The 22,006-nt window shown below is 41.1% G+C and overlaps 1 protein-coding gene across 1 annotated transcript in view; it reads left to right on the top strand.

Annotated features, from left to right (window-relative positions):
* Positions 1-22,006, top strand: part of CSMD1 (CUB and Sushi multiple domains 1) — a 1,429,265-nt gene that overhangs the window by 1,329,104 nt on the left and 78,155 nt on the right. Inside the window, exon 50 of the mRNA XM_029226263.1 lies at positions 18,976-19,161. Coding sequence (XP_029082096.1) covers positions 18,976-19,161 — 186 coding nt within the window. The remainder of the gene's footprint in view (positions 1-18,975; positions 19,162-22,006) is intronic.

The following is a 22,006-nucleotide window of genomic DNA, read 5'->3' as shown; positions in this document are numbered from 1 at the left end:
TCCTCAAGCCCCTCAGAAGGAACTAATCCTGCTGACACCTTGATCTCCAACTGCTGGCCCCCAGAACTGTGTGATCACACATTTCTGTTGTTCAAGCCCCAGGTATGCGGTCTCTGCTGTGGCAGCCCAAATGGACCAGCACGTGTGATCCCCTCTCTGCCCCGTGAAATCCCTACCCCTCTCCTCTCCACCTCAGCAGCAAGAACCGCATCAACTCCAGCAGCAGTGTTTGGATCTCGGGGCAAGACATTTTGCAAATTGTGAAAAAATGGAGAAATTAGTGACAGAAGGTCATGAGATTTTCTTTCTGGACATATATAGGGGAAAACGGAAGTCACAAAATATTTACATTATTTATTACAGTGAAATTGCCTAGTTTCCTTAGTTCCATCATCATTCTTAACAACCTTTCATAGTTGCATCACATGTTTATTGCTTGTCTATTTTCTGTGTTCTTTATTTTTTTTTTTTTTAGTAAAATGCAGCCAAAATTTCAGGTCAGCAGTTTTGAGAATTTATTAGACCCACAGAGTTCATTTCGTTAAAAACATATTGAATGGTCCACACTCTACCAGGCACCTTGTTCTCCTCTGCAGCTCCGCTGTTCCACTCATGAAAGTTGGACGACAGTGGATTGATGCTGTGCGCACTGTCCCACTAACTTGAGCTGAGCACTGGCAACCGTTTCCAAGGGTCTTTATTGTCCTTACTTTGCAGGCGGCGAAGCTAAGGCTGAAACAGGTTAAGGGAACTGTCCCTGATCAGAGCAGCATGTGCAATGATTTGATGAGTTTCCAGAGCAGGATCCTGTCCCGTCATCCCACCTACCAAGTTAGATGAAATATGCCCCAGGATTCCAGATCCCATGAAAACCCGCCATAAACAAAGTGTTCTGATCCTCTGGCAAGTTCTCATGACACCAGACTGAAGGTGCATTAGGGTCCCATCCCCACAGGAGGGTGATCTCTGTGGGGCAGTGACCAGAGGTAACTGGGTCAGAGCTGGCATGTAACACACAGAAGCGTCACTGCTTTCCTTCAGCTTCTGTCCCCAGGGTCTTGCTTTTTATTGAATGGAACTTTGTTTTATTTCTTTGTTCCTAAGAAGTGGCCCTTTTCTTTTTAAACGTTCACACCTGTGCCTTCCTGTGACTCTCCAAAGCAGAGGGGTGGGCGTCAGCTGCTTCCTACAGCCTTGCGGAAGCAATGGATTTGCCCCTAAGGAAACGGTCAAGCGGCAGCATTTGCCAAGTCAGAGCCTCTCTTTGTCTTTAGTCATTTGTCTGCCCATGTACTGGGTCCCTTCCTTTCCAGAGCTCTTCTGTTTGCTTCAAATGATTAAGTGTTTTTTGGGTTTTTTTCCTTCCTTGGGCTACGATGTACTAAATATTTTCAAGAGGTTTAGAGCAGCTAAAGATGCTTCTCAGCCAAATCCTGTTTTTCTTCATTTTCCATTTCAGAACTGCCTGTGTTTTTAAGTTGCCCATCTGTTTGAGTTAATGTCTGTACATACAAGCCATTACTTCCCTCTGTCTGCCCTCGTTTTTAGAAGTGTTCACCTTTATCCCTCAAGACAAATGGGTGGATATTTCTTATGCTAGTAAATGCTCTTTCTAAAGTGTCTGACTTCACACCTGTCCCCATAAAACAAATAAAAACAGTGTGACCTGTTAAGTCCCACAGACCTAGAGGTGATTCCAGCCCTTTACCACCTCTCTTATTATGATTTTCTAACTCAGCCTTCAGCCCAGTATTAATGGTGTTTTGGATGCTGGCTGAGCATCACGTGAGATGTTGCTTAGTGTTTGGGAAATCAGAGAAGACAAGGGAAATAAAACACAAACAAAAAAAAGGGTCCAGAAATATCATTAATTCTCAAATTCAACGTGGCCTTTATATTTTCAGATTTACACCTTGAAAATGTATTCTGACCTATTTATTTATTGCCGGTGGTTGGACATTGAAAATAAAAAAGATAGGAATACACTGAAATAGAGCAGATGGCACCTTGGCGACAGTACAGGACAGTAGCTGAGATACCCGCTTTGGCATCAGATACCCTGAGAGATGCCCTCCGACACAGCTGTTTACTAGTTATAAGAATTGGGGCAATTTGCAGGACATTCCTAATGCTCATTTTCCTTAGTTGTCATATCAGTCAGGGTTCTCTAGAGAAGCAGCAACGGTAGGGTGTGCGCAGATGTGCACAAGGGGAGGCTTACTGTAGGAGCTGGTCCCCATGGTGACGGAGCAGAGAAGCCCAGGTCCCCTACTGCTGCTGACGGAGCAGAGAAGCCCAGTGACCTGCAGTCTGCAGGCTGGAGGCCCAGGCCGCCAGTGGTGTGATTCAGTCCAAGTACCAGGGAATCCAGTGGGAGGGGCAGCAGGGAAAGTGCCGGGAGCCCCGATGTAAGAGTGGGACAAGCTGGGCATCCCAGCTCAAGCAGAGGGAGGGAATTCCGCCTTCTTCTGCCTCCTGGTTGTACTGAGGCCTCAGGATTGGATGACGCCCACCGGAATGGGGGCGGGTGCTCTTCACTCCTCTGAGAAGCAAATGCTAATCTAGTCTGCATACATCCTCACAGACACACCCCGGGAATAATGTTTTACCAGCTCCTAGGCACCCTTTAGCCCAGTAAAGCTGACAAGTAATATTAACCATCATAGTAGTAATAAAAAATAATTTAATTTACTTATTGGGGGTATTTTTGAGATTAAATGAGGTCATACAAGTAAAAGAACTTGTCACAATGGCAGGAATTGTGTATTTGACTAAGGAACGCTAGGTGTTCTACTGGTAAAGGTGATAATGTTTGCAGGTGAGCGATTTCTCGGTGACTTCATCTGAGCCCACCTCCTCCTGGTGTGGTTGCTTCTCTGACTCCGGTGCTCGGTGCTGATTCTCCTGAGCCTGGAACCTGGTGTGGCTCTTTGAGGAGGCACTGGGGCACCAGGCACAGCCAGCATCGCCCTCCAAGTCCCCCCACTTTTGGCCCAGAACCACCTAATTTCTCTTGATGTTGGCATGAGGGATCTGAGGGATTCACTATCAAATGTTTCCTCTGTATTTGTGATGGAAGGGAAAACATTCCTTCATACTGTTTAGTTTTTAGTTGACCCTAATCTAGAGAGTTGAAGAAGCTTCCCTTTATATTAAATCTGAAGGAAAGTTATTTTTTTTTCATAGTGAAAGAGAGCTCGAGTCCTGATAACGTGCCCGATGTTTTGCTGTGTGGCTTATACTGTACATTCTGCCACATTAGCCTGTAAGGAACTTTGATGTTTCTCCTTTTACAGATGAGGAATCAAAGCTCAGATAAGTCAGGTAAATTTCCAAGTCGTAAACAGACAGATACCAAACTCAGACTCTCCTAAGTCTGAATCCATGTTCTTTCAACTCTCAGCCTTGTTTCCTATAGCGTTTTAAGTTGAGATTGATTTGAAATCATGGCACAAGCTTTCATTCCACATCCACGTGTGCACAGTGATAATGTTTCCACACCAGTGCTCACCTTTGGGTGATGGGCATGAAGCAAAGATGTGGACAACAAAGATATGCAAGGCTCATTGATTAAATCCAACAGTGTTCCTGGCTTTTGTCCCCTGGGAGGTGCTTATTACAAGACACACTCTTGAGCCGTATTATATTCAAATGCCACTTTTACCGAGGTCCTCGTTAGGCCGATCATGAAAATGTCACCTTGGGTCTGCTTGAGTGATTAATGGAATGTCTAATAATAACTCCGTTTTACTCATGGGATCTCAGATGGTTCAGAACTGGACCCCATTACAAGGTTAGACACCATTAACAGCCATGCAAACATTTATCTATGTTTTAAAATGTTTGTTAAACAAAATAATTCTATGTTGACTTTCAAAAGTAAAATAATGGCCTGCTGGGAGTCAGAGAACATGCTTGCTGCTATACCGCGCTTAGATAATACCACACAAATTCAGAAAACTTGTAAGAGGGAGCTAGATCTTCCTGTGTACTTTCACTTGCCATACTCATTTTGTGATGGTTTAGAAATCACGCTGTACAGCAATGTGGAGGGAAGGGAATGGAGGATAGGAAAGACATGTCTGTCTTGTGTGTGCTGAGGGAGACTTTGGGTAGAATCATGAACATTTAGAGATAAGGCTGTAGAGATGACGTAGTTCAGCTTCTTCATCTTACACATGAAAATGGTTAAGCCAAGATGACAACTGTTAAAATATTTGCGGAATTTAATGGACTTCAGAGCAGGAATTCGTGGCCATGAGAACCACTGGTGTCAGTGTTCACACGGATGACTCCAGGTTTGCATCTGCAGGGAGCCTTTCACTATAACACAGATGCCACCTCAGGTTTAATCTCTTACGGAATCTCTTTTATGCGTAAGAAAAGCGTGACTTGGCCAGTTATGCTGAATACTTATGACCGTCAGGAAGATAATGACTTTAAATGATCAATTTGCTCTATTAAATATCAACTGTGTAACTATGGTCCTGCTCAAAAGGGGGAAAAACAAAAGTATTTTGTCTGTATATCTTAAGAATATTTTTCACTATTTATGTTAGAATTAAGTTATTATCAGGAAACTCTTATTTTAGAAAAAAGAATCACTAATAATTAAATCATAAACCATCAAATATTTCCTTATCTTCCCCTCCTTTGTGTTTATCTTTGTGGATGTCAGATTGGAAAGGACACGGACCAACATGCCAAGTGACCTGAAATCTAGTCCTGTCTTTTCCAAATTTAACAAAAGGAGTCAATTTAAAAATTCCAATTGAAAGTTGTATTAGCAAACCAACTGGTTGTGTTGAAGACTCATGGGCTCTTCTTCAAAAAGAGATGAGAGGCATTTATCTGCCTTTTCAGCTTCACGTTCCACTCACCCCCAGGGGACCTTCATGTTGCTTAACTTAGAGTTTAGCTCCATTATATGTAAAATGAGAGTAGTATTGTTTTGCCTTCCCCAAATTATGTAATAATTTTATAATTCAAACTAAATAATAGGAAAGGAAACAAATAGACGATATTATTTGAATTGTTTACTCTAAATAAAACTTTTAAAGTGGAACCTTAACATGTGAGCTCGTGAAGACATTTCCGGGAAGAAATAAATTCCCCAAATGTCTAAGGACACAAATTCTGTTTTCTTTTAGTGAGCCTAACTCTATAATGTGCTGATATATATATATATATTTATGTTGGGTGTAGGAGTTTATTAATTAATTTATTTATTTTTGCTGTGTTGGGTCTTTGTTTTTGTGTGAGGGCTTTCTCTAGTTGTGGCAAGCGGGGGCCACTCTTCATCGCAGTGCGCGGGCCTCTCACTGCCGCGGCCTTTCTTGTTGCAGAGCACAGGCTCCAGACGCGCAGGCTCAGTAGTTGTGGCTCACGGGTCTAGTTGCTCCGCGGCATGTGGGATCTTCCCAGACCAGGGCTCGAACCCGTGTCCCCTGCATTGGCAGGCAGATTCTCAACCACTGCACCACCAGGGAAGCCCTGTGCTGATATATTTTAATCTTCCAACAAATTAGCTCCATGGTACATATTTTAATCAATTATGGATTAGTAATAAACAGTGACAAGTCTTTTCACAAGAAATTTTGAGTGGATGTTAGGAATGTTTTATTCCTTAAACGTTGTTAATAGATTATACAACACTTTGTTCAGTTCATGGCCTTAGCTGTGTAGTCTCGTATTGGAGCTGAACATTGGGAGATTCAGAGAGTGCGTTATGGAAGGCTGCAGTAAATACAAAAAATTCTTCTTGCTCTACCCTTACCACCCCACCCCGCCATCCTTTCCTCTGTGTCCCAGACTCACAGGACCGACGGTCTAACTAAAATACTTATTGTGCCTTCTGATCTCAAAAAGGCAACTCCTTTTTCCCCCTCTAATCTGCTCTCCTGGGGTTTATCCTGTCTCAGAAAATGGGCCCTCAGTCCAGCCAGCTGCTAATTCACTTCCCTCTCTTGCTTCCACCTGAAGTCCTACCTACAACCACCACGTCCTCTTGAACCTAGCCACTGAGTGTGTGCTGAGCCCATCCACCTCTTTATGTCCTCCTCATGGAGCACCCAAGAGGCTTTCCCTGATCACTTCTCAACTCATCCTGGGGACAGTAGTCAGGATGATCTGACCGAAACACAAATGGGCTTGTGTCAGTGCCCAGCTCATCCTTTGCAGGATGTCCTGGAGGACCCAGCGTGGAGTCCAAACTCTTCACCACTAATAACGTGTTCTCTGACCCCCGCCCAACTGTCCTTCCGACCAACCGTTCGCTACCCAGCCTTCCCCACTCCCCAGCATTTCACCTGCATTTTTTTGCCTCACCTGGCTTCATCCTCTGAAGAATGGTGCTAGTCAGGACCACTGGCCTGAGGGCTGGTGCTTCAGTAGGGAGAACTTTCCTGGGCCCTTCTGCCTTAATTTAAATAGCGATCCTTATTTTCCCCTTTGTTTCAGCACCTTGTTCTGAACCTTCGTGACACTAGTTACAGTTTTTACAATATAATTATATATTTGGGAACTTATTTGTCTCATGACTCCCTCCCTGGTTGACTATAAGGTTCAAGAGGGAAAGGACAAGGTTGGTTTAACCACCATCCTTCACACCATGCACAGCATGGGGCCTGGCACATAGTTGATCATAAAAATCTGTCAAGTGAATAAAGTAACAAATTGTACTTGTTTTTTGATTGGCAGGATGTGCAAAATATCTCTTAGATATGTCCCAAAGGGTCCCAATGAACAATATGAGATTGTTTCTGTAGAGCTGTTTGCCCAAAGTGAAAATTATCCTAAATGTTCTATAAAGGGAACTGATTCTAAAGTCCGTTTCTCCAAAAGCTCTGTCATCTCATCAGCATGCAGAATATATTGAGTAATTATTTCTACCTTATCGGTCACACTGCAGTGCAGTAATGCTCAAGGTAGATAAAGTTAAAGATGATCAAATTGGAGGGTATTTCTTCTTAGGAAGAGATGCAATGTCGTATATGCTGTGTCATGAACAAAATGACCATTTGCCATAACCTAAAACCCATCACAAAGCATGGCTGAGTTCATTTAGAACTTCAGCCAAATTAAGTTTGCTTTATAATTGTGTAGATATAACTCTCTGAATATATGGCTGAATAATTATGTGTTATCAGAGCATGCATACAAATTTACTTTCCTGATATGTAGGAAAACATGTAGAAACTGCAGGATAATTCTTCACCTAAACATAGCTCTTTTATAAGTAGCTATATTAATGGTTCTAAAGAAAGACTTATTTAAAATACAGTCCTACAAATTTCACAGGATCTATATATTTTATCATGAGCAAGTTAACTCTCTTTCCTCAGTATCATGCTGTTGATTTTCTTGCTAAATCATAGTAAATAAATCCTTTTTTTTTCTCCCATTGGGTACTTTCCAAAAGACAATATCAATAATGTTTTTTCTTGAACATGATTGAATGGAATCAAAAGATTCTAAGCTTGGAAAGTACTTCAAAAGCTTTCTACCCCAACGAGCTGCAGTTGTAGATAGTATATTGGTTGTGATACATTCATATTAGGATTTGAATTTGGTTCCACCATTTATTAATTATGTGAACTTAGGCAAATTCTTTGAGTCATACTTTCCTTTTTCTGCAATAATCTTATCTGACTGGAGAACCAAGAAGATTAACTGAGAAAATGCATGTAGATTGTGTTAGACACAATACCAAACACAATTTCATAGACATGATTATGAGAAAAATAGTCAATTTTTGCTTTACATAATGTACGTCAAGTAGGATTAGATCTTGCTTCTCAGTTTACATGAAATTGAAGGGGTTGGAAAATGATCACATGTGGAATGGAATCAATGTGCTTGCAATCAATAATTTGGAAGATGTCCTTTTTGCTTACCTTTGTCTCATTAGAAACCATTCTGAAATTTGGGTTAATTTTAATTTAAATGCATCAAGGATGGCATTTCTTAAAAATAACTACATAGAATTTCAGATAGAGTTCCAGACCATAAATTTTAGATTTATAATTTTCATCAAAATAATATGGTCAATTAAAATATTCAAAATTAAAATATAATATTTAAACTTAATAAGCTTAAGGTGAAAGGTTTCCTTACCCTTTGTTGTTCAAATTATGACCTAAGTAAATCAAAATTTACTTAAAACAAATCTAAGTAAATACTGAAATTGTGTCATGATAATTTTTTAAAAACTTTAAACTTTTATGAAACAATTTTTTCCATTTCCTAGAAATAAAGTATTTATTAAGCACTGTGATATTTAAGACAGTGGGAAGGGTGAAAAGATTTATGACATGTTCTGTCCTATAAGGATTTTATACCATTAGTGACGTGGGCACCACTCAGGTAAGATGTGCACATATAAGTGGAATAGATGGCAAATGTTCATCTATTACAGGGTACATGGTGACAAATTCTAAAATTCTTTGCTATGGCAGACATTACCAATCTATCACAGAACCCTTTCTTGTTCAGCCTCAGAATCATTTCTTAAAGGAGGTTCTGACTTTCACGTCTATGAACATGGAATAGATATACTTTTCTCTATTTCACCTCCTAAGTACAACAAATATCCCTGGACATCATATAAAATATATATATGAAAACTCTGAAAGGTGGAGAGGTGGTGGTAGAATGGCTTAGGCACCTCAGAACCAAAAGAATGACTCAGTGGTGAGTTCCCTGGGTTCTCTTTTCTACCTCAAGTGTTCCTGAATGGATGCTGGAGAAGACAGTCCTTGAAACACCAATGGAAACAGACCAAAATCCCCAATAAAAGCCTGCTCTTCCTGCCAAAAGACCAGGAAAGGGCAGTCAGACAAGGCAGAAAATGTTTTGTCAGTAATGATTTTTCTCCATCCAAACCCCACAGAGGAAACTGTGGCCATAAACTGGACCCCCCACCACTGCAAAGAGTGAGCGGAGAGCCCCCCAGGCTGTCTGTGATGCCCCCACCTTTCCCAATGGGTGGTGTCTGTGGAGGCTGAGTGAAGGGCTGTGGCTTCATCCCTGCTGGGCAGTCAGTGATACTACTTGGGAAACTGGGCTCCAACCCCACCTGGTGGGGATGAGCTGCCCCTCCCCCTGCTGACTGGGTGGTATCAGAGGATGCACATTGGAGAGGATGCACATTGGAGAGGATGCACAGAAATATTTCCACTCCTCAGCTGTAGCAAGGCCATCCCTCTACCAGGTCAGTGAGGTCACATGGGGAGCCCTGCAGAGGCACCTCCTCCCTCTCACAGGCAGGGAGGTAGTGATGTTGACCTGGAGGAGAGTCTGAATTCCCACCCTGCCCAGCAAGGATCCCACCCTCCTGGACTATCACTGCTACCTGGCAGGAAGGAGGTTGAAGCTCCCTTCACCAACTGGAGCAACGTCAAGCAGGGTCTAGCAAAACACAAGATTTAAATAAGAGCCAGAGCCTTATAATGTAATACCCCAAATGTCCAGGTGCTAATGCAAAATCACCTACCATACCAAGAAAGTGGAAGATAACAAACTAAATAGATGAGACAATGGAAGCCAATGCCAGATGACACAGATGCTAGAACTCTCTGGCCAAGATTTTAAAGCAGGCTTCATAGACATGCTTCCATGAGAAGTTGTGAGCCGTCAGAAACAACTAGAAAATAGAAAGTCTCAGCAAAGAAATAGAAGATATGAAGAGAAACCAAATGGAATGAGTAGAACTAAAAAATACAACTGAAATTAAAAGCTTGGTAGGTGGACTCAAGAGCTGAATGAAGAAGACAGGGGAAAGTACCAGTGAATTTGAAGATAGAAAAATAAAAATTACACTTTGAACAACAAAGAGAAAATATACTTGGAAACAAAAAGAAAGGAAAAAAAGAACTTCAGAGAATGTGAGACTAAAACAAAAGACCTAACATTTGTGTCATCAGAGTACCAGAAGGAAGGGAGAAAGCAGGAGAGCCTGAAAAAAAATTGAGGAAAAATGGCTGAGAACTTCCCAAATTTGGCAAAATATGTGGACCTAACAGGTTCAAAAAGTTAAGTGAATCCCAAATACCAGAAACTCAAAGGAATGCATACCAAGGCACAAGATAGTCAAACTTCGGAAAACTAAAGGCAAGAAAACAAATCTTGAAAGTATCCAGACAGAAACAATGGATTACCTATAGGAAAATAAGATCTAACTTACAGTAGATTTCCCATCAAAAATGTGGTGGTCAAAAGGAAATAAAACAATATTCTTCAAGTGCTGAAAGGAAAGAACAATCAGTCCAGAATTCTATAGTTAGCAAAAATACCCTTCAGGAATGAAGAGGAAATCCAGACATTACCAAATGCTGAAAAACTAAGAGAATTTGTTGCCAGTAGACCTACGTTAGAAGCAATCCTAAAAGAAATTCTCTAAACACAAAACAACAAAAAATATAATAAACTTAGAGCATCAGGAAAGAAAAAAGAACATAAAAGAGCAAAAGTATGGGTAAATACAATTGACTTTCATTTTCTTTTTTTCTTTTTTTTTTTTTTGCGGTACGTGGGCCTCTCACTGTCGTAGCCTCTCCCGTTGTGGAGCACAGGCTCCAGAAATGCAGGCTCAGCGGCCATGGCTCACGGGCCTAGCCGCTCTGCAGCATGTGGGATCTTCCCGGACTGGGGCATGAACCCACGTCCCCTGCATCAGCAGGCGGACTCTCAACCACTGTGCCACCAGGGAAGCCCTCATTTTCTTTTTGAGTGTTTTAAATTGTGTTTGACAACAGCAGCAAAAATTATAACATTACCTAATGTAGTTCTCAATGTATACAGAAAAACATAATTAAAAGATATTATTAATAGGGGTGGATAAAGGGATATAAAAGAATGTAAGATTTCTACACATCCCTCAAACTGGTAAGATATCGACAATAATAGACTTGAGAAGTTGTGTACATATAGTCAATACCTGGAACAATGACTGAAAAAAGCTATACAAAGAGATATGCCAAAAAATAACTACTGTAGGTAAACCAAAATGAAGTTCAAAAACTGCTCAAGTAACTCACAGGAAGGCAGGAAAAGAAAACAGAAACAAAAAAATAAAATGGCAGACATAAGTCTTAACATATTAATAATTACAATAAATGTAAGTGGTCTCAATGCACCAGTTATAAGACAGAGATTGGCAGAGTAGATAAAATGAATGAATGAGTGGATGGATATGGTCATGTTCAAATTATGGGTGAGTCCATTTTCATATGGTAATGAACTTTATTTACAGAGCAAAGCACTTTGTAGATTTTAAATTTCTCAAAAAGTACTTTGAGTTTGCCCTTCTTTAATACAAATGAGGAAATTGAGGATCAAAGATTTTTAAAGTATATGCTCTGGGTCACACAGATCATAGGTTACAGATTTGGGGCTGAAACTCAAGAACTACTGATCCAAAGATCATTTTTCATAAATTGTTAACAGAGAATGTCCCCAGGTTTTGCTTTAAAAGCATGTGTCAGTGTAGAGAGCAGCTTGGGGGGAAGTGCAAGGATCTCCTTGTAATAAAAGCAAAGCTTCCTATTTGAGGGAATATGTATCTTATTTATCAAGGACAGCATTTCTCTGTGTCTGGTGTGCTGGCTTCTTAGGCTGCTTTGTATTTTTCTCTTTACTTTCCATCTTAACGAACTGTTACTGTTATTCTTGGTCGTTGTTATTAGTGGCTGCTTTAAAATGGGCTCCCATAGGCTTAGCAGGCCTTCTCTTGCACTTGCAGATCTGCCAGAGTCTCATTTAAATGGGGACAGAATTCTCAGCCAGCTGCAGGGTAAGCGGGAAGAAAACCATCCACAACACATCCATCTTTCCTCGGGTGTTTCCATACCCAGCACAGCACCTCCCTGTCAGGGAAGGTGCTTGATGATAAAAACCAAGTGCATTCCGACTGGAAGGCTTAGCAGCCTTCCAGGGAGCATTTAGGATGGTCTGAACCCTTCATCCTCTGAGACCATACAGCTCGTTAGAGAAGCAGCCTCAAACCGCATCCCAGACCTGTGGATTCAGAATATTCATGTTATCAACATCCCTGGGATTCATACATACTTTAAAGTGTAAGAAACACTGGTATAAATGCTCTTGCTAGAGGTTTGGGATTTACTGCACGGTAAATCCACAACCATATATTTCATGTTTAATTTTAGTACTTTTATTTGACAATTAACCCCCTTGACAGCAGTTAGTACCAAAAAAGTGCGTATTTCTGGAAAACAAAGCTGTAATTTTCTGTTTCAAGAAAGTCGATAGTGAAATGTTACCATCACAAAATATGTGTATATGTTGAACATCCACCCAAGAAGAGGCGTCTTGGTGATAATCTGATGCCATGGACACCAGAAGGCACTGTTGAAGCCCTATTGGTATTTATTTCAAAGTTATAGTAATTTTAGGAAGGCTGTGCCCAAGGTAATACTTACACAGACAGCTGCAGAAACTGCATTCCCATGTCTCTGGGAAGCAGGAGTTTACTTCAGATAAATACTTGCTAAGTTTAAAAAAAAAAAACGACAAAAAACTCTTCCACCCAGTAATACTACCAATCAGAGTAAGACACACGGAATGAAACCAGTCTGCTATCTTGGGCTTAAATAGGCACAGACGAGGGAGGGCATTTGTTGGAAAGACACCAAAATACTAAGGTGAGGAAGTGAGGGTGAGCCAGCCAGGGGGAGTGGGTTCTTAGGGTCAGCTGGCCACACACAGCTCAGTTTTGGGGGGAGTGGAGAATTATGGGGACTCAGAAGGAGATTTTGGTTGGCCTTGAAAGCCAAAAACAGTAGTTTAAGTTTAATGTTATAGGAAATAGGAAACTACTGTATAGTTTTAAAATGAGCATGAAGTTATGAAAACATTAATGAAGGCTAATCTGGCAGGTATAAAATTGAAAATAGACAATTATAATGGTCTAGGAATCTATTGAAATGCAATAGAAGGTTCTATCTAAATTCAGCAGACATGGGTTTGAGACCTCAGTCTTTGAGTTAGTGAGTGTTAGACTTGGGACAAATCATAAAAAAAATCTAGCATCTGTATCTTTATCAGTAAGAAAATAGAATAAGGTCTCTTATTTAATAGGCTTGTGGTGAACAATGAATGAAAAAGCATGGTGTGAAAATGATATATAAACTGTAAGTCCTATGTAAAGTAAGATGTAGATATTGTTTCATACATGATTGTATATACATATGTACATCTGCTTACACATACATACATAGATATATGTACATATACAATACAAGCCCACATCATTTATGGATCTTTTAAATCAGTATTTTATAAAATATTTTCATGTGCCTAGTTTTGAATTGAGTTATTATACTGTTATTAAACATACACAAATATATTATGCTTATGCATTTGTACTTGAAAATTAAATGCATATAAAACCTATAAAATTCAAGTTAGAAAATAATTTAACCAGTTGGAGGATAATTTTTTTTTTTAATTTTTATTTATTTATTTATTTTTGGCTGCATTGAGTCTTTGTTGCTGCACGCGGGCTTTCTCTAGTTGCGGCGAGCAGGGGCTACTCTTCGTTGCGGTTCACGGGCTTCTCATTGCAGTGGCTTCTCTTGTTGCGGAGCACGGGCTCTAGGCGCATGGGCTTCAGTAGGTGTGGCACACGGGCTCAGTAGTTGTGGCTCGCAGGCTCTAGAGCGCAGGCTCAGTAGTTGTGGTGCACCGGCTTAGTTGCTCCACAGCATGTGGGATCTTCCCCGACCAGGACTGAAACCCGTGTCCCCTGCATTTACAGGCAGATTCTTAACCACTGAGCCACCAGGGAAGCCTGATAATGTTTTTCTTAAACTCAATTATTACTTGAAAAGTGATATGTTACTAATGGATACTACTCTGTAGTGTTTGTGTGTATGTACATATATCCATATCCATATATATATATATATATATATATATATATACATACATACATATATTAAGAATCAACCTTTTTATCATTTTCACCATATGAACAACTATATAGCTTATATTTTTATTACCTGCTGTGAAGTCATTTGGCTTTCACTAGAAGCAGGCCCATGATTTCTATATTATCTGCCTCTGGTATTTTTCTCCTTAGATTATAACAAATTACTTGGCTCCAACATGATTATAAATACAAGAGCAAATGCAGGCCCTGATATATAGTAGAACCCAATTATAGATAGTAATCTAGACAATCTAGAATATTCTCATAATTTTTGACTATATGTGCACATACATATATAAAGGCACACATATATACATATAAGTCTTAATCAGAAACTCTCATATGCTTGCAGTGTATACTTAAGACCCCTCAGCAATTCACAGGTCACCATTTGGGAAACTGGCTTTTTCCTTCCATGCACCTGAGGCAGAGTGTGAGAGAGGGTTGCGGTTTTTTCTTGCAGCTCAGATCCCCTTCTGCACCTCTCACCACATCCTCTTCCCTACCGTGCATTTCATCTGCTGTCCATCCCTCCAGCTCCAGAGCTGATCAGCGGTCCTTCATACGTGGCGATGCTCCTGTCATATTTGATGTTGGGCTCTGTCTTTTTGATTATGATCTGGGTACCTATTGGATTACCTCCTGGATGCCCCATTTCAGACCTTATTACCTACCATGCCTCTTACCTTAACCAGGCCACAGGAAACCCTGCTTCAGGACACTCATTCTCTTCCCTGTTTTATACTGTTATGGGTGGCCTTCCTCTGGGTTTGCCCTAGCCCCCCAAGTGGGGTCCAGATAACAGAAAGATAGACCATTTTGAGGTAATGGGGATGCGAACTAGGATACTGGTAATGGGAAATGAGAAAAAAGAGAGTGTGAAGTAAACTTTTAAATATTCAGACAATGATTGTCAGTCAACCACATGAGAGCAGTAGGAGAAAAGAACCCTCCTACTTCCTGCTGAATCAAAGGATCTCGCTAGGGCTTCCCTGGTGGCGCAGTGGTTGAGAGTCCGCCTGCAGGGGACGCGGTTTCGTGCCCCGGTCCGGGAAGATCCCACATGCCGTGGAGCGGCTGGGCCCGTGAGCCATGGCCGCTGAGCCTGCGCATCCGGAGCCTGTGCTCCACAACGGGAGAGACCACAACAGTGAGAGGCCCACGTACCGCAAAAAAAAAAAAGAAAAAAAGGGATCTTGCTCGACTTACTGAATTACTGGCAGAGCAGTTTACTGAGGCAGTCTGTCAGGACAGCTGTGTGAGGGACAGCTACCAACCTAGGATATGCACAAATCTGGCTTGAGGCATGGGCAGAGCCCAAGTGGAAATTCAGTAGGCAGCTGGTGATAACATGGATGTCAAGATATGAGAATCACAAGTCTAAGGCCATAGTTCAAGCCCAGGAATCACTGAGCTTTTTGAAGGGGAAACAAAAAAAAAAAGAAAAAAGAAAAGCAAAGCAAATGGTGAGGTGTTGGAGCCTCTGAGGAGCAGCAGAAAGAAGGAGCCATTGTAAGTTTCGGAGAACAAGTATTTGAAAGAAGTAGGAAACAATAAGAGAAGTGTTTTAAACTTGCAGAGAGAAGAAAAATTGCTCCTTTTATGGCCTTAAGTATGAAAAGAAAAAATCCCACATGGATTTTGCACTATTAAAGGAGGCTGCAACGATGGAAATTGGAGTGTCTTCCATTTATTTGAAACCAAAATGACAACTCTCTCATGAGATATGTAATAGAAATAAACCAGCTTCCTTCTGATTTACATTGTGCTCTCTTTTAACAAATGTATTAAAAGGAGTTGTTCCTTGCAATTCATATCTTTATTTACAAAAGAAATAAGTAAAAATTGTGTGTATAGATGCGTGCACATAAAGTTAATATTCTGTCGTTTACTGAGTGCCTACATGGTGTCAGTACAGTGCTAATGGTGTTGTACACATGACTTCATGCAGTCGCCACAGTTACCTTTGGGGTGAGTATTATTAGCCTGAGAGCAGTGAAATGAGTCCTTAAGTAACTCAGGTCATGGAGCTGGCGAATGCCAGAGGCTAGAGCTGAGTCAGATGTCTGACTTTAAAACCTGTGCTCTCAAACAGAAGGTAAATTTCATGATATGAGGATGTGATCGTTGGTCTGGGTTGTCAGACAATATAAAGCTATGTTAGTACAATAAAAAACAAAACAAACAGAAACACAAGAAACTTTACTCCCTTCAGCTATGCCAAAAGTAAGAAAATTCTCCAGGTCTTGAAAGTTGTATACATTTAGCTAACTGACGTTAAAAAATTATCTAAGGAATATCTGCCATGTAATAGTTATCATGCGGAATTTCTGGATGAATGAATAGATGAATGAATACCGGATTTTAGCAAAAAACTGCCTTCATCCCATAAGCCTGAATTTATAAGTCTATGAGAATTGTTCCATCTATTCTTCATTGAATCAGAAGTGTAAGAATTCCATTTTTAATAGAGTGCCAGCCTCTGTTTTGAGCTGTGCCACATAGCCTGATGTTAGGACACTCTAGGGTCTAAAACCTACAGCTCGAGACCAAAAAAGATTCCCAGTTGTTGATCAGACAACATGAAGTGGGACCTTCTTAAGTCCTGGGAATCAGGGTTCACTTGTGAAATAAGCTTCCAGATTTAACAGAAGTAGTTATAAAGCTGTTCTGTTTTGGCCTCCTGGGTCTGAATCCTTTCAAGGTAGGGTTTCCTGTGTGCTTGTAGAATGAATGTCATCTTTCCCATTTAACCTGCCAGAGAAATGTCATTTCATTCGGTGTTCTCCCCAGATGAGAATTGTAAGGAAGCAGGACGCTGGGCATGCTTCAGTGAGTGGCAGAGAAATTAAGGTTTGTGAGAATGAACAAATGATTATTAGAGCGAAATCTCAGAGAAAATGGTGAGGAGACAAGACATTGGCAGGCAATACTCTGAGATCTTGATCGTAAAGGACATTTATTACATTCATTAATTTGAGCTGAATATTTTGCAAAATACTTAGCAGCCTTCACATTGATACATTGCCTTGGCAAAGCAGCGGCTTTGGAAAGCCAAAGGTTATAATTCAATTATTTTCAATACTTTGTCCAAAATGATGTCCATATGTCTATGTTTTTTTGTTTTCCATTTGCAAATTTTTATTATGCTTCTCTCTCTCTCTCTCTCTCACACACACACACACACACACACACACACACAAAATGTATATTTCAGGTGGTTGAAATAGCTGATCATAAATTTAAGCACAAGAGAAATTTTAGAGCTTGGCTCTTCCCAGAAGTTTGATTTTTATCAGCACTACATTTTCTTTTACTCCTCTGATAATTTCCCATTGCATTCATTGAAGATTTTGATAAAGAAAAAATAACAAAGACAAGAACCAAAAAACTGACACTGAACCACAGGTGGCCTGGGCTCCTGTAGAGCAGAAGGTGGTCTCACTTGGGAATCAGGTCCGTTCTCCAGCCCTAGGTGTTACTTTTTCTTGTTGCTGTTGTTTTTTATAAATTTATTTACTTATCTATTTTTGGCTGCATTGGGTCTTCTTTGCTGCACTCGGGCTTTCTCTAGTTGCGGCGAGCGGGGGCTACTCTTCGTTGCAGTGCACCGGCTTCTCATTATGGTGGCTTCTCTTGTGGCGGAGCGCGGGCTCTAGGTGTGCGGGCTCAGTAGTTGTGGCTCGTGGGCTCTAGAGCATAGGCTCAGTAGTTGTGGTGCATGGGCTTAGTTGCTCCACGGCATGTGGGATCTTCCTGGAGCAGGGCTTAAACCCATTTCCCCTGCATTGGCAGGCAGGTTCTTAACCACTGCACCACCAGGGAAGTCCCCGGCCCCAGGTTTTAAACAAAGTAGCTGTGCTAACCCAGGCAAGTCATTTTATCTTTCTCTTCCTTACCTGTAAATTGTATTTTTATGTAAACTCTTTCAACCACTCCTTCCAGGTTTATCATACTGTGTGTATATTCTCATTGTAATCTGTGGGAAAATCTTTAAATAATCTAAATTTAAAACCCATGATGACTTAAAATCCATAATATCTTAGGTTTTGATTGAGTGAAAGAAGATCCTTAATTTAGTGATTGCAGAGCTTCCCTTTGACAAGAGCGCCTGAATTGGGTGTGTTGTTGGGAATTCCTTCTTATCCCCTTGCATTACTCTGTGTTCCTTACTGTAACTTATTTAATTTGAGAATTGTTTTTGTTTGTTTGTTTATCTCGTAGCAGATAAGTCTGGATCAGAGCTAGCAAATTTAAGAAGGAAGTGCTCATATTGACCTCTCCCTCCATCTTACTAGTTTTTAAAAATTTCTTTTTCATTCACACCCCTTTCTTGCCTGACCTTTTCACGTAAAAGCTAGCCTGCGTATCTCTGTAGGACTGAGCCTTCTGTTCTAAGATCTCCCCTTAATTCCTTAGTTCTGCAGACCTGTTTTCTGACAGATAGTTTATAACTAATACATTTTATGACAATGGATGCTTTGATGCTCTTAGCTAAGGTAATATTTGCCGTTTAACAGAATTTCCTGGTGCTTTAAGGAAAATGAGTCTTTGGTGAGTTGGTGGGTGGGAAGACTTAAGCTGGGGGAGGTTTTTGAGACCTGAGGTGGGCCATTCTTTACTCTGATTCCTATGAAGTCTCGAAACCAAGAGATCAATATGGTGATACATTTGTGATGGTAGAGATATTATTCTATGCTTTCTTTCTAGTATTAAATAAAGTAGAATGCATCACACTGTTCTCTTGACCACGGCCATATAATAAGGCGTGTCCATGTGATTAAACTGCGTGAGAGCTATCAGACATACCTTCTAGAATAATAAATTTAAAGATACTGTATTTTGACCCGTTTCCCATTCACTCTTAAGACCCTTACAACTTTGGAAATGTGCATACTTATGACACACGTGAGAAATGCAAATATCTAACAGTTTTTATACATCTTTGAGATGAAAAATAGAAAAAGAAAAGAGGAAAATTTCATAATCTGTCAGAATAACCCTGTGCTTCCTTCATTTCTTTTCAGCTGTGTCCTGTGGAATCCCGGAGTCCCCAGGAAACGGCTCATTCACGGGGAATGAGTTCACGTTGGATAGTAAAGTGACCTATGAGTGTAACGAGGGCTTTAAGCTGGACGCCGGTCAACAGGCTACAGCTGTGTGTCAAGAAGATGGATTGTGGAGTAACAAGGGGAAGCCCCCAACGTGTAAAGGTAAGTGTTCTAACGCTCATGCCCGACTTTGCAGATTTAAAGAGGAACGGAATGCACTGGTGAGAACTCTAGGCTCCAAAGTGCGAGATCCTCTCCCACAGCGTGTGAGGGCTCGTCTCTGGCAGTGTGGTCATGTTAACGCCAGTTTATTCCATATCAGCCACTCTGACCATTTACCATAAGCTCTGCAGTCTTGAAGGTGAGTCATATGGAATCATGTTGGTTCCGTCAGCACCTAGACCATGAAATTTACACAGCAAATCCTGACTGTGCTGCCGTTTTCACTTTGGAGGGGTGCAATCAAGAGGATATTGAGAAATTAAGCACTCTACACAGAACATTAAAACGTAATTCAACACGAGCTTCCTCTGCATCTCCCATCTCACTGTAAGTTCCGTGAGGTTCAAGGCAATGCCCAGTCTATTTTTTTATCACCTGTTCTGCATAACACACTGATGCTCAATAAATATATCACTGATTTGTGAAGTGGGGTAGGTTTTCTGGAATGCTATTTACAGTATGTAATAATATTCTTAAAAGGGTCAAAAGTTTGGGTTCATTCTCAAACTCATCTTAAAAAATAATAAGTCCATAACACAAAGCCAAAAAGAACAAAAGTTCACACACACACACACACACACACACACACACACATACATATACATGCCCACACACACAATTTATACCAAGAGTTTCATTGCTGCTCTACAAAACTGCCTCAAATTGGAAATAATCTAACTGCTTAGTTTCTAAAAATTGAAAACTACATAGTATTTCTACATATACAATATTTTTGCTCTTAAGATATTTGCAAAATAGAGCTCATGGGCTTCTATTATAATATTAATATATTGACGTTTTTGTGTATAGTGTTTTGGTCATGTTAAAATTATTTGAACATTTTAGGTATGAACATATAAATGTTTACAAAAAATAATCGACTTTCCTCCGTACGTTTTATTTTCCTTGCCGTCATTTTAACCTGTTTTTTTCTTTTTTGCAAATAATTATTGCATTCCTGAGAGTCAGTAAGGCACTGTTGAGACAATCCCTACCCCTCAACTCCTGGCAACCACTAATCTTTTTACTGTCTCTATAGTTTTGCCTTTTCCAGACTGTCATATAGTTAGAATCACACAGTAGCCTTTTCGGATTGGCTTCTTTCACTTAGTAATATGCATTTAAGGTTTTGTCATGTCTTTTCATGGCCTGATAGCTCATTCCTTTTTAGCTGAATAATATTCCATTGTCAGATGAACCACCGTTTGTATCCATTTACTTGCTGAGTGACATCTTGGTTGCTTCTAAGTTTTGGCAATTATGAATAAAGCTGCTATAAACATCCGTGTATAGGTTTTTGTGGACATAAGTTTTCAAATCCTTTGGGTAAATACCAAGGAGCATGGTTGCTGGATTATATGATAAGAGTGTGTTTAGTTTTGTGAGAAACTGCCCAACTGACTTCCAAAGTAGCTGTATTCCCACCTCTGCATCCCTGCCAGCAGTGATGAGAGTTCCCATTGCTCTGCACCCTCGCCAGCATTTGATGTTGTCAGTGCTCTGGATTTTGGCCCATCTAATAGGTGTGTAGTGGCGTCTCCTTGTTTTAGTTTGCATTTCCCTAGTGACATTTGATTTGGAGCATCTTTTCATATGCTTATTTGCCATCTGGAGCCTGGTCTCCAGAATTCCAAAGCAGGTGGTTTACATCGGCCAATAAGTGGATTGGCGTCATAGAAATTCAACACAAGGGTTAACTACATGACAATTGTGAGAAAAAAGAAGCACAGCATAGCTTTTTAAGTCCTGATTTGAGGATAGAGAAAGAGAGAAGCAGAGTTTCGGAGAGAGGGAAGCAGACAACCTGTCTTGGATCCTACCAGTAAAGTGTGTGAGGGCTCTCCTCTGGGCACAGGGCAACCAGGGAGTTGCTCTTAGGGGGAGGCCTGCACACGCCCTAACTCGTCCCCGCTCTGCCAGGACGTCCGCCTGCTTATCTGCACGGGGCCTTAGACGGATGGCCTGATGTAAACACTGTGGGGAGAGGTGACAGACACAGGGGAAGTAACGAGTGTGCCTGGACTGGGGTCAGGTTTTTTTTTGTGTGTGTGTGCGGTACGCGGGCCTCTCACTGTTGTGGCCTCTCCCGTTGCGGAGCACAGGCTCTGGACGCGCAGGCTCAGCGGCCATGGCTCACGGGCCCAGCCGCTCCGCGGCATGTGGGATCTTCCCGGACCGTGGCACGAACCCGTGTCCCCTGCATCGGCAGGTGGACTCTCAACCACTGCACCACCAGGGAAGCCCCGGGTCAGTCTTTATGGAGGAGACGGCGCTGCCACAGAGACTGAGCTTGTTCTGGTGGGATGATAGCGATAATCAGAACCACCTTTCTGAACGGTAACTCTAAACATTTGTCTGTGTTACATCATTCAATGATAACAGTAATCCTCTGGAGAAGGTATTGTTTTCTTCATCTTACTGACTTAATACAAAGTAAGTAACTGAGATATACAAAATTCACAATTTGCAACCAAATACATTTGATTGGTCATGTCATAAAAGCATCTGGAGAAGTGTTTGGTAATAGTCGAAGGGCCCTGTTGGAGGTCCCCTGCTGCCACCGGTAAAGCCGTGCAGTGATCGTTTGGCTCGGTACTGATGCTTTGGGCGTCACGAAAGCACAGTGGTTGTGACGTTGCCAGGACCTGCCTAGGGATGTGCTGCGCTGTGGTGAGCCAAGGCTGTGCATTCCACTGGCCACAAAGAGGTAGTTTCAGGATTAAATAGATCTCATGGTAAGTGGGGTTAGTGTAAGGAGAGACTATACGAGAGTCCCCACAGTCCT

Source organism: Monodon monoceros, unplaced genomic scaffold (assembly GCF_005190385.1).
Source record: "Monodon monoceros isolate NGI ecotype Baffin Bay Population unplaced genomic scaffold, NGI_Narwhal_1 Super_Scaffold_17, whole genome shotgun sequence".
Lineage (NCBI taxonomy): Eukaryota > Metazoa > Chordata > Mammalia > Artiodactyla > Monodontidae > Monodon > Monodon monoceros.
The sequence above is the reverse complement of the archived record's forward strand: the minus strand, read 5'-3'. Positions and strand labels throughout refer to the sequence as shown.